General features: G+C 27.8%; 1 protein-coding gene across 1 annotated transcript; it reads left to right on the forward strand.

The window, feature by feature from the left end:
- Positions 1 to 601: 601 nt before the first annotated feature.
- On the forward strand, positions 602 to 12630 carry LOC149515124 (alpha carbonic anhydrase 4-like). The gene is made up of 7 exons (XM_089742989.1): positions 602 to 1103; positions 10558 to 10763; positions 10881 to 10987; positions 11120 to 11222; positions 11563 to 11721; positions 11830 to 11883; positions 12084 to 12630. Exons 1-7 carry the CDS (start codon positions 602 to 604, stop codon positions 12165 to 12167), a joined length of 1215 nt encoding a protein of 404 aa, XP_089599115.1. The 3' UTR covers positions 12168 to 12630.
- The last annotated feature ends 1163 nt before the right edge of the window (positions 12631 to 13793 follow it).

Raw genomic sequence — 13793 nt, forward strand, 5'->3', positions numbered from 1 at the left:
TTATAATAAAAAAGTTACAAGTAATATACTCCCATTCAAGATATATGAGATTGTATTAATCAGTAGATTTTTTATCTATTGTATTAAGGAGAAGAATTTTTTATCTAAAAGATAAGGAAATAGAAATGGTGAGATTAGAAATCTACTTTTATATGTTTTTTTTAACTTTATTAATTATTAGGGAAAAAAAGTGAAGACGGAAGACTTTTTTTCAATTAAGTGTTAATTTAAAAAAAAAAAAAGAATAACAAAATAACAAACTTAAAGAGAAATATGAAACGGCTAAAACAGGGGAAATATCGGTAGCCGAAACAACCGCCTCTTCCATCGTTAAGCGAATTGTGAGACAGCCTGTCCCACACCGGGCATCGCAGACACTCACTTCTTACAGTAAGCCTTTATCAGTCAATATTTTCATCAATTTCTGTTTGTTAGTGCATATTTGTTATAATTTGTTTGTTTTTCTGTCTGCATATTATCTGTTTATTACTCAGAAATATGTTTTTAACTATTCGCGATAACACTGATTACAAGCATTCCCCTCAGACTCTTGTTAAAAAAAACACATTCCCTAGCCTTCCATTTTCTCTCCCCCAATAAAATGAATGAATTTTCAAGGCCAGCAGAATTGTTTGGGAATTGGAAAGCTGTTGGTACTTGTAGTCATGGCTTTAAAAGTTACTTAAAACTTTGTATTGACAGTAAATTTCTTAGACAAAGCCAGGGGGGACCATTTAGTATATATTTGTTAGAAAGGATTGCAACTGAAATATGGAATGCAAATGAAAACCTATTGATAGCAGAGGAAATTCTAGCATTGTCAAATCAGAATATTGAGGGAATGGCAGCTGAAGCCTTAAAAGTACAAGCAGAAGTGACAGAGAACGAAGCTCCTTTTGATATCTCTGCACTGATCGAAAAAACGGTAACAGATAATGGAACGGATCAGGATCAACCAATGGCTTCTGCTGTTCCTCTTGAGAATTTGATTAAAAATTACAGCTTTATTTCAAGCTCAGCTAGGAGACCCAGAAACACTGACGCTTGCAGTGGTCGTGCAGCTACGGGATCCCCTATGGCGATACGAGGCAGTTGGAGTTCCTGTGTTAGCACTCATTCATGCATCAGGTGCTGACATCAAAGCCAACAACTATAATGATGGAAAGAGGTTCAAAGCGACGAGTTTGCAAGTTGGAGGCTTATATCAGGACCATAACTTAAATCTTATAAGTGATTTATTTGAAATTGATTAGATATTATTTGGTAGACAAAAAAATTTGTAAAAAAAAAAATTTTAAGAGTAAAAGTTTATATATTTTTAAATAGATAAAATCTCTATAAGATTAGGTATAAAAAAATATAAGAGAATTGTAAAATTTTGTAAGATAAATACCCATAAAACTACTAAAAATTTACATCTTATAGATATATATATATATATTTGAATATTTGTAAGTAGAATAAAAGAGATTGAGAATGTCTATATAAGTATGATGCATGAGTACACATTGATATATGTTTGTTTAAGTTGAAAATACTTCATAGGCTAAAAGAAATTGAAAGAATCTATACGTATTAATTGTTGAGTGCTAATTGATTTGTTTTGATGTAATTCCTTACAATTGGTTGATTTTTTTCTCATATGTGAATATAAGTTGGTTATACCGAACCACTTTACATCACTGTCTTTTGTGTTGATTAATTATTTGATTATATTTTCGCTACTTGGATGATTAATTAATCCATAGCTTTTTAGCTTAATAAGTGGTATTAGAGCTATTATTATCTTAACAAGCGGTAAAGTTTAAGATATAGAAAGAGTTAAGCCTAGAGGAACTCGATTCAAGTGAAAAATTCGAGTTCATGTTTTGAGAATTAGTTTGCAAAAAACTTAAAGACATATAAAAAATGACGATTACGAGACTTCAATTGTAGGTACAGGCAAGCATATCTAGCATAAAAACTAATGATTTGATGAAATTTGAGTCAATGTGGAGATTGTTGGGAATAGTGACTCAAATCCCATAAGTGATTTATTTAAGATTGTTAGATATTGCTTGATAAATAAGAAGACTTACAGAAGAGAAATTCAAAAAGTAAAAGGATTCTTAATAGGTAAATTTGTATACTTATAAATAGATGAAGTCTCTGAAGGGTTAGGTATGAGAAAAAAAATAAAAAAATTGTAAAGTTTTATGGCATAGACACCCCATAAAACTACTAGAGATTTACCTCTTATGAATGTGTATATTTGAATGTTTATGAATGGACTAGATGAGACTGAAAGAGTTTACATAAGTATGATGCATGGATGTACATTAGTATGTATTTGTTTGGGTTGAAAATACTCTTTAAGCTTAGAGGAGATTGAAAGGACCTATTGATATTAATTGTTGAGTGCTTATTAATATAGATTGTATATTTGTAATTTTTTACAATTAGTAGATCTTTTTTCTCATTTATGGACATAAGTCGATTAGTCCGAATCACGTTAAATTATTATCTTTGTCATAATCAATTGATTGTTTGATTTTGCTTCCATTGGTGTGATTGGATTGAAGCTATTTGGCCTAACAACTTGAAAGTGCGAACAGCAAGGAAAAGGAACATATGGGATCCTGAGAGGCACAGGCTAACTGCTATGCAGTGGTTGGTAGCATATGGATTGGGGAAGTCTTGAAGAAAAGGAAAACATGTGGTGTCAAAGGGACAAGATATGCTCGGGAGCATTTCCTCAAAAGTAATGGCTGACATGTGGCTCAGAGCAATGAGAAATCCAGATGCTAAGTTTGCAAAAGTAAATAGATTTTCTAAGAATGATTTCATAATTCTACAAAGAATTCATTGTTGCATCTACATCCATCTTTCCAGGCAAGAAACAATGAAAGAGACCAGAAACTTCGTTGGAGCAGATGGTTCTTTCTTCCCTGCCAGGGTTACAGCATCACCTTTTATTCAGATTTTAAATTTAATAAAGCTTTTCCAAAACGAGATTGATGCAGTTGTAAGTAGCTTTGTTTGAAGATATTCACGATAGTAAATACACTTTGTTTTCATTTTTCTCGAATTGGTTGGAACTAATCAAATGCAATAATTCCATTTATTTATGAAGAATTTCCTTTTTCTTATATTCACTTTTAATATTCATCATACAGCTTGATATCCTGGGAAGCAAAATATCATGTTAATGCTTATCAAAAACCATCCTATTGTCAATAATAGTCACAATTCATAGGATCAAACTAAAGTTGTTGGATATATCCCAAGCAATGGAAAATTGCACTAATGGCTGCAGAAAGGTCATATAAAAAAAATGTTCATTTTCAAAGGTTGAAGCAAATCAGATCAAGTCATATATTAGTAATTGCATCTAGAGCAACATGTGCATAGAAACTCAAACATGAGCTAATGAAAATATTCTCAATGACAGTCTTATCTTACTGCAAAACCAACAACTCTTTATACAAAATGTTAGCATGGCACACCTACAGGAACATGGTGCTTGTAAATCAAAGGCAATCACTTCCAATACTTTTCAATTTCTTTTTATCAGAGCTTTGATCTTGAGTGTGAAAGGAGAACTCTTGATGTGTATTCTTGCCATCAAAATTCTGAATGATAAGATGAAAATGAACAACAAAAAACTCTCAAAACTGGGGGAAATGAGAACAAGAGACATTGATTCAAAACAAAACAAGGACAACCGGTATTTACTTCATTATTCTTGAAAAACAACAGTAATTTGTCTAACATCTCAAGTCCACTCAAATTTAAAGCAGTGGATCCAATTCATATGGATCATCATGGGTCCTGATAAGCTTGTTAATAATAACTTAACAAATTATACGACTCTAATTAGAGGCCGATCTGATGATCATGACAAGGCGGAAGCAATCACTAAGTGAAACCACCAGCTTAGGATGATCTACCACTTTCCTGGAAGGAGGAAGTGTTTCGAAAACGAATCATCTCCAACTAGCCCTGCTCCAGTTAAGAGCTACATTTAGCAAGTATTCATTGAATTATGGACTTAAACATTCACTATAAAATCCTTACTGCAAAAACCAGAGATACGAATAGGCAAGTTCGGATTTGATCGTTTCGTTTTCAGGCTGTTTTGAATTTGGATCATTTTATATATATGTCTTTTCAAATTCAAATTATTTTGAATTCAAATCTGTTCAAATTCAAATTTTAGTTAATTCAAATCATTTTTAAATTTTATATAACATATAGTCATTTTTACAAGTTTTTAGTATTTAGATTTTGCTCAAGTTCAAAAATTTTAAATCATCTAATAATTTAAAATACGACACGATAACGCAATACGAAAATAATACGAATAAAAGATAACATGGCTTAAAATTTTAAAAAAAATTATAAATAAATTTAATAAAATAAAAAATTTATATTTTATAATTTTATGTTAATATAAATTATAACACATAATTTTTATATAAAATATTATATAAATATAATATTTTATATGATATGATGATACAAATCATCGAATCTATTCAAGTTTAAGCCATTTTAAGAGCCTTTTACTTTATTTATTAAATAGAGTTGACATGCAGATCAAGCTTTTTCAAGCAAGTTTTCTGAGGTGGGGTTTACATTGCCCATCTGCTTTCAAATAAAAAGAAACACATGCAAAAGATGGGGCAATTGATAAAAGTAAACGTATTAAATTACCCACCAAATATTAGGCCGCAAGTATACTGCCGTAACTGAAAGGCAATAATCTGTCAGACTCAGAATTCAGCACAATGATTTATAGGAGAAATTTCTTTCCAATTATCCTTGCAATTAGGACTAGGTAATAGCGTGGCCAATAAGTGGAAAATGATTTTTTTTATATACTAATAAATGAAATCTTAATACAGTTTCAAATGCAAAACATTGAACCAAGTAATGAAGTGACTAATAATAATTTTTTTTAAGAGTAATAATAATAATAATAATAATAATAATAATAATCAAAGCGTTTACATAATTTTTTTTTATTTTAATTAGATAATTATAAATTTGTAATAAAACGATTTATACATGAAATGTTGCCCGCATAACTTGTGATTATAAAAATTTGTTGATCACCATTGAGGAAAAAAAAAATTAATGTCACATATATATTTTATGAAAAAACTCAACCAATATATCCATAAAATTGATTTGTAGAAAATGTTATTGGATACATCTTTAAAGTCCACAATGTCAAGTATAGATCGAGATATCAATGGATAAAATATAGAGATGATAGAGTATTCTCAATCTTCATCTTTAAATTTTTATATTTTATTTATTTTTGTACTCATATTTAATGAGTATTTCAAATCTAATCTCCATTTCGCAATAATTAATAAGTATAGGTAATTTTTATACTCATAATTTTTAATAAAAAAATAAATTTTTATTTTTTATATTTTTTATTTTATCTTTTATATATTTATATTTTGATAGTTTTTTATAAATATATATTAATATTTTTTTCAAAAAATTTTAATTAATTTAAAATAATTTATATTATTTAATAAAAAATATATTTACTAAATACATATAAATATATATATAACGTATAAGTACGGATTAGATATTATATTATCGTCCCATCTTATATCTAATAAAAATTTAAAATCATCTATATCCCTAGTCTCATACACAAAATATGATACCCTCTCTCATTCCGAAAGAGTTAGGTTTCTCATGAAATATGAATAAAATTAGTATCTCTAGCTATAGATCAAACTAATAAGGTAATTATGACATATCATTGAAATTTGACAATTAACATTCATATTTATCATTAATGTGGCAAAGTTATTGTTACTATTAACTTGCAGGTTGAAGAATATATGCCTGACATTAACTACAATTTTTAATGACCTAATTTGGTTAGTTAATCTTCTAACAGATGTGGTGGGAAGAGAAATAAATCACCTACATTTATTTTTATTATAATTTAATATCTTTTATAATAATTCAATCAAAATAATATATATCTATATAAGGATTCTTGTTCATTATTTATAAATACGAATTTCATATAATATTTTGATGGATATCTTATATAATTAGTTGAGAATGATTTTTATGAAATAATTTATTATTTTAAAAATTATTATTACAATTTTTTATTAATATTAATCTATTTATCTTGTACTCTAATTAAATTGATTTAACATTTAGATAGATTTTTATTGTTAAAGTAGAAAACCATGACTAACAAGATTTATTGACTAAAATTGAATACCATATTTATTATTTTTGGTATAGTTGAATAAGGTCAATATAAGAGAGGAATTAAAACTGTAAACTTGTCTCTCCAACACTAACGTTGACTCTTCAAATTTCTTAAAAAAAAATTTTTTCTTCATATCATATATAAATTTAAAGTCAAAATATAACATGCATAATGATGATGAATTTATGAAACAATTTGATTAACCAGAAGTGGTAAAATCTGATTGAATTCAAACATTCATCCGGATCGAATCTGAGATCAAATTCAATTTTATTTGGATTGATTGAAAAATAAAAAGAAGAAAAGTTAAAGACCCAATTTAAAAAACCAAACTTAAAACAATCTAAAATCAAAGGGGATTCAAAATGAAAAAGTCCAAACTTAAAGTGATCCTAATTCAAACCTGCATTAATTTGAACATGAGATTGGTCTAATTTGAAACGCATAAAATTAAAACCTTTAATGACAAAAAAGGGATTGATCAAAGTCGAATACAATGAACTTGAAACAATAAGTATTTAAAATAATTCAAACTTGATATAATTTAAACTCTTAAAAATTCTAACCAAAACTATCCAATTAAATTTACATGATTTGAATGATTTAAACCCTCAATGAATGTCAACTAGACCCGAAATAACTCAAACCTATAGACCTATCAAAAAATTTCAAAAGTGCACAAATTGCCACCTATATGATTAATGTAACTATCAATCAAAAAATCAAAAAATAAAAAAAATAAAAATCAATTCATCTTCTTCATAAACCGATTTGGTATCACCTATTATATTTAAGTTCTTAAAAAATTATCCATGAAGTCTTAACTTAGTGGTAATGAGAAGGCTTTAAAATCTTAAAATTTTATATTCAAATCTCATTATATGAAAATTTAATTATTTATTTATATTTTAATTTATTAATTGATTATTAAATAATAATAACTTAATTATTATATAATAGTTGATTATTCAATCCTTGAATTTTTGGTGGCAATCTAAAAGTTTATTTACCCTCCTATCATCCTTTGTTTTCAATTTCTATTTTATTTTTTAATTTTTTCTTTATGTATCCTTCCTTTCCTTCTCACAGAGTTTGTTGATGATTTTGTCCTTGTTTTCCCAATGATATATATATATTTTTTTAATTTGGTGCCCAAACAAATGAAATATACGGGATGTTTTAAGAGCAGAGTGCCCAGCCGCTAGGTAATTAGCAAAAATTCATTTAGCTAAAAACAAGAAAAGAGAGAAATTATATTTTTCTAAAATTAAAGCCAACTATATAATTAAAATCAAGAGTTACTACATTTTTATTTTTGCTAATAAGCCAACAATTAGATATCAAGTTTTATTTTTACGTTCTGCCATTACACGTATTTGTTAGTAGATTATTTTACATTGTTCGTTCAAAATATAATGGGATTATATTTGATATATTATTAATGTATTGATTAAATTACATCTTGACACATTAATAAATTAATTAAAATATTTTTAAGTCCTTAACCATAAATCCTCATAAATTTTAAGTATTTAATTGTGAAAAATAGTAATTAAATCTTAAGCTGTTTTCTTCATTAAAATTTTGGAATATTTATTGTTAAGGATTACAAAATATTTTTATTTATTTATTAATGAGTGTCAAGACGTGGTTCACTAACAATATATAAATTCAATACACTCATAGTGCATTAAATATAAAATCAAATATAATTAGATAAATTATATTACATTTCTCCAAAATTAATTCACCAAAGATTTCTACCATCCACTGTATATATGTGCAATTGATAGACCAAAAATCACATTTTTATGGAAAATAGGGTTAATATAGAAAAATAGGAAGGGGAAATAGAAGGCTAACAATATTCTAAAAATGCTAAAAATGAAAATGGATTTTTAAAAAAATAATGGAAACTAGAAAAACACAAATGGTGGTCGTATTTTTCAATTGAAATTATTCAATTAATTAATCCTAGTTGACATAAAGTTTTGACAAGTAATTAAGTTTTCATGGCCAAATTGATAATTTAATTCGACTTCAATTCACAGCCAAATTTTTACTTTAATTCGAGTTAGACCAACTCAACTATTGACTTTATATCTTTGTCATAAAATTTTGCATCTGGATCAACCGATGACATGGTTAAAAGGCTGCATGAAATAACTATGGGAAGGAAAAAGTTATATAACTCCTATAAAAATGGGTAATTGTCAAATAAAAAAATTCAACTATGTCTTTGTTCGCTTGATTTAATAAAGATTAATGGTTTTTAATAATTGATTTAGAGTAATATAAATGAATCTCTGTAACCATAATGGTTTTTAGAATCCTATAACCGTAATTACAATGATAATTATAATAAGCGACTTACCATTATTATTATGGAAGAAGATGTTTGCAGAGGCCCTCTAGGCATAACTAATTTAAATAATTTAGAGGAAAAGAGGACATAAGCATAAATAAAAAGGAAAGAAAAAAATTTTAAATAATTAACAAAATAATGTTAAGGACAATTAATTAAACTTGATAAATCGTTGTAATTATCTCACTTCAAAATGATTAAATTAGAAAGTTGCCTCCCTTTCTCTCAAATTTTCTCTAATCTACAAACAACGAAATATATATTTTAATTCCCATGTATCATTTTTTTATATAAAAAAAAATTTAATTCGAAATTAAACTTTTATATCCTCTCAAGAGCTTTTAGTCATTAGACGAAAAAGCTGAAGATCACCCAATATATTAATATACCATCTTTAATTTGCATTATAACATTATTTTATTTTTAACTTTTTTAAAATATATAAAAGAATGGTTAATTAATTGATTTTAGACTGTATAATAAAAATGTTAATTTTTAATTTTAAAGTCAAAAAGCAAATTTATTCAGTAAAAATTTAATATCTTCATTTTTCAAGTTGAAAATTTTAAAGTTGTATCGAAATTAACCTTGTTTTTTTTTCTTTTTTTTAACAAAAGGAAAAATAAATAAAACTAAATCATTTTCATTGCCTTGAAAAACTTCAATCTCCAAGCATCCGCCGAGAGGCACTCACAAACTAGATGAGATGCTGAAGAGCCTCAAAATCAAACTTCATCTCACAAGCAGATCTATGTCCTCTCAAAATTTCTCCTCCCAATACATGATAAAACCAACCTTGTCCTCAGCTTTTGTTTAACTCATGAATGTCACCAATTAAACTATCAAGAAGATGACACGCAATATTAATATATAATGCATCAAAATCAAATACTCCAAAGTAAATTTATTTAAAAAAAGTTCTAAAACATAAATTGTTGTTCATTTGGGAATAGTGTAAGCCTAGTCTAGATGATGCGAGCAACTAAGGACGCCATACATAGACTTTTCGTACGTACTCTTGCACCCGCCACTTCCATCTTCTTTTAAATACCCCTGACAATGAAGCTAAACCATGTCAGGAATTTAAGGGATTGAGAGTTGAGACAGAGGAAGGAAACCAAACCATGAAGTGCAGCAATATCAATCTTAAGACACCCTTCGCCTTTACCTTTTTCCTCTTTTCTTCTCTCATTCTCTCAGCTTACTCTCAATCTGAGGGTATATATTATTTCTCTCTTATGCTTTCTCTCTTTTATTTTTATCTCTTTATTTATCTTTTAAAATAACATTACTGCAACACCATCATTTCTATTATATATTTTTTACTAACTTATATATATATATATATATATATATATGTATATGCTTTTTTCTTGCTTTGATTTTCCTTCACATCTTGTCTTTCTTTTTTCTTTTTTCTCTCATACTTTTTTTTTTCTCTTGCTACAGACCCATTATATGAAATCACATTGCTTGTCTGTTATATATTATCCTACTTGATTACTTTGCTTGTTAGAAATTTGAAAGAAAAGAAAATTGAGTAATTGAACAAATAGTGACAAGATTAAAGTATAACACAATGAAGTTATAAGTTTCATTTTTAGCTAATATATGAAAGTTGCTGATACTATTGTTCATTGGGATAAAGGAAAAGCAAAAGCAGTATTAATTCACATTTTCATTTCTCTTACACTTTTGTTGACAATAACTATAAATTGGCCTTTGATTATTCAAAGATTTTTAAAATTTTGGACGTCGGACATTTTTATGAAGCTGATATATTTTCTTTTTTTTTTTTGTGTTTCATGTTCAAGATAAGCTATAGAATATAGCAGCTAATTGTAGCAACATATATTAGAATTTTATATATTTAGAATTCATGAAATCAGAAATAAATTTCTCTTACTAAACTTTGGGGTTGGGTGGGGGGGGGGGGGGGGGTTTGGGACAGATCATGAATTTAATTACGACGAAGCATCAGGCAGGGGGCCATCGCGTTGGGGCTTACTCAAACCAGAATGGAAAAATTGCAGCATTGGACGACAGCAATCTCCTATAAATATTGAAAATTTTCAGGTTCGTTCTCAATTGGGAGATTTGCAGAGGAACTACGCATCAGCTTCTGCTGTTTTGAGGAATAGGACCGAAGATGTTGCGGTAAATATATATATATATATATATATACATTGTCTGTTTTCCACTTTTCCTGTCTTCTTTTTTTGGCAACCCATCCTTACTTGTACAAATTGTTGAAAAAATTTTGATATTCCTCAGGTGGTATGGTTAGGGAATGCTGGAAGCATTACTATAAATAGGACTGTTTATACAGTGGATAACTGTCACTGGCACTCACCTGCTGAGCACACCCTCAATGGAATTAAGTATAATTTTTCTTGTTATTTTCTAATTGCCTTTTCATTCAAAAAATTCGATTCATTTGTACTGAAAGGAGAGCACCGTTTCTGTTTCTCTTTTCCTCTAAAAGAAATGTTTATATATACTTTTGTTTACAGGTATGAGTTGGAGATTCACATAGTTCATAGGAGTGCTCAAAATCAGATTGCGGTTGTTGCAATTCTTTACCGATATGGCTCGCCTGATCCCTTCATTGATAGGGTCTGTCAACCTCTTATTTTGGTTTTTTTTTTTTTTATATAGAATCTCCTTCACTTGAAACGAAAGCGTTTTCATGATAAGTACAGTGACAGTTAAATTTTACAGTCAAAGTGCCCAAGGGACACCTAGTGATGGAATTTAAGGTTTCATATAAAAATTCTCGAATCCAAATCTTGAGATGAATAATAAGATGAGATTTAACGAAATGAATCGAAAGCTTCTTTTTCTTATGTTGATTGATATAATTTTCATGTTATATAGTTAATATCTTGGGTTTGGTTTTTAGTTATTGCTTTAATTAAGTTGGTTTTGTTCATGTTCTTGCATGGTTTCATAACAGCTGTTTGGCTCCTTAAAGAATCTTACAACCGAAGACAGACCACTGGGGTCTGTTAATCCAGAAAGCATTGACTTTCCTGGCAGAAATTATTATCGATACAAGGGTTCACTTACAACTCCTCCCTGCTCAGAGGGTGTGGTTTGGACAGTCTTCCAACAGGTCTTTTGCTCAACATCCCTGTTGACCGCCTCTCAACTCCTTTTCCTATATTGCATCGTTGGATTAATGTTTCTTAACTTATATATTGTTATCATCTTAATTATAAAGGTCAAGACGGTCTCCCATTCTCAAGTTGATGCATTAAAGCGTGTCCTTCCTCCTGTAAGTGTTTCTAAATTGAGTCAAATTTCTCATTTACTGATTATGAGTTTGAAAATTTTTTATATGAAAATTTTTTATATTTTCTTTTAAAAAAAAAATTTCATGGTGAAAATTTGAATCTCAACACCTGCATTCACCCTTATGACCTCTATGAAACTTGAATTTCCTTTGTTGATTTCTTCCTTTTTTTTCTTTTTCAGCAAAACAGAAACAACGCAAGGCCAACCCAACCTCTGAACGGAAGACCTGTCTTACTGTACGATCCACCAAGGAGGGGTAATTAAGACTTGAAAACCGATGATTGATGAACCCCATATAACGGTATTTACACTCTTTATATAAAGGAGTGCTGTCTGCACTTAAAATAAACTGATGAACCAAATAAATGATGTCGAATAGCTAAATATATTTGTTACAGACGTTTCTACCATGATCTAAATAAAATTAGTTCTTCTCTCCCTTCTTTTTCCGATCACTATATTTTGATTGTAGCAATAATGCTTAATTCTTTAGCAATGAACAAATTATTGAATTTGATTCCTGTAATTCTGACAATACGTTTATCAAAGATACCTATTTAATAATGTATTAACTTTTCAATGATAATTACGCATTCATTAAAAAAAATGATACATACATTTATGTTGCTAATAAAAAACTTGGTTTGAATATTCTGATATTAACTCCAGAATCAATATGAATCAAACACAAATTCCAATAAATATTAAATTGCAGCTATTCTGATCATCAAAAAAAAAAAAAAGATAAGAGAAAGAGAAAGATTAAAATTATTAAAATTATATTGTATAATCGAATATTATATTCTTCCCATCTTTCCGTGTATTATGAAAATTTTTGATTTCAAGATGCATTTCAATTATAATTATTCAATTATTATAATAAAAAATATAAAAAACTTACAATTTATAAATATAAACTCTATATAAATTTTAATTAGCCTCGTACAATTTTATATTTTTGAATTGTGATTGTTTAATTATAATACAATTTTATATTTTTGAATTGTGATTGTTTAATTATAATACGATAATTATAGATAATCAGCATATTCTCTCACTATTTCTGCAATGATAATAAAAAAATATGGGCTAAAGAAAAATAAAGGGCCTCCCTTGAGACAAAGGCCTTACACGTATTAAGTTCAATAGGAAAATAAAATGTCCAATAGGAGTAGAAGGCCCGCAACAAGCGTGAGCAAAAATTTCAGAACTAACAACACATGGGCCCTATGGAACAATAGAACATCACAAGTGAAAACCGCATAAAAACTTGGCATTGACTCCAAAATACAAGGGACAAATTCAAACGCTTTTTCAAGTTTTATTATCATTATATATTATTGCTATCATAAACAAACCAAAACTGTTATTATATTTTCCATTAACCTATGCAATTAGGTATTTCAAAAATCAAAAATTTTCCAGAAACTTTGGAAAATAAAAAATATTTACAACTTTTAGATCTTCTTTAACTATGGAAGATAATTTTTAAAAAATCTCTCTAAGAAAGAAAAAATTTTGCAATAAAACTAAAAAATAATATACCATTTTCTTGGAAGAAACAAGATATTGATATTATCAAATAAATAAAGTCAGATCTTATTTATATTCCTAAAGTTTATTTATCTAAATAAAAAGATTTATTAATATTAGAAACAAATTCTCATAAGAATACTAGGGTTGTGTTTTAAAAGCTAAAGTTCAAAATAATGAACTTATTTGTGATTATAATTTTAGAAAATTTAAACCAAATGAAATAAAGTATATTATTTTTGAAAAACAATTATTCACTATAAAAAATGCAATAACTCATTTTCATATTTATCTTGCACCTGAAAATTTTATAATAAAAATTGATAATCAAACTGTAAGAGATTTTCTTAAAAATAA

Source organism: Durio zibethinus, chromosome 14, assembly GCF_047325235.1.
Source record: "Durio zibethinus cultivar Kanyao isolate XHJ-2024 chromosome 14, ASM4732523v1, whole genome shotgun sequence".
Classification (NCBI taxonomy): domain Eukaryota; kingdom Viridiplantae; phylum Streptophyta; class Magnoliopsida; order Malvales; family Malvaceae; genus Durio; species Durio zibethinus.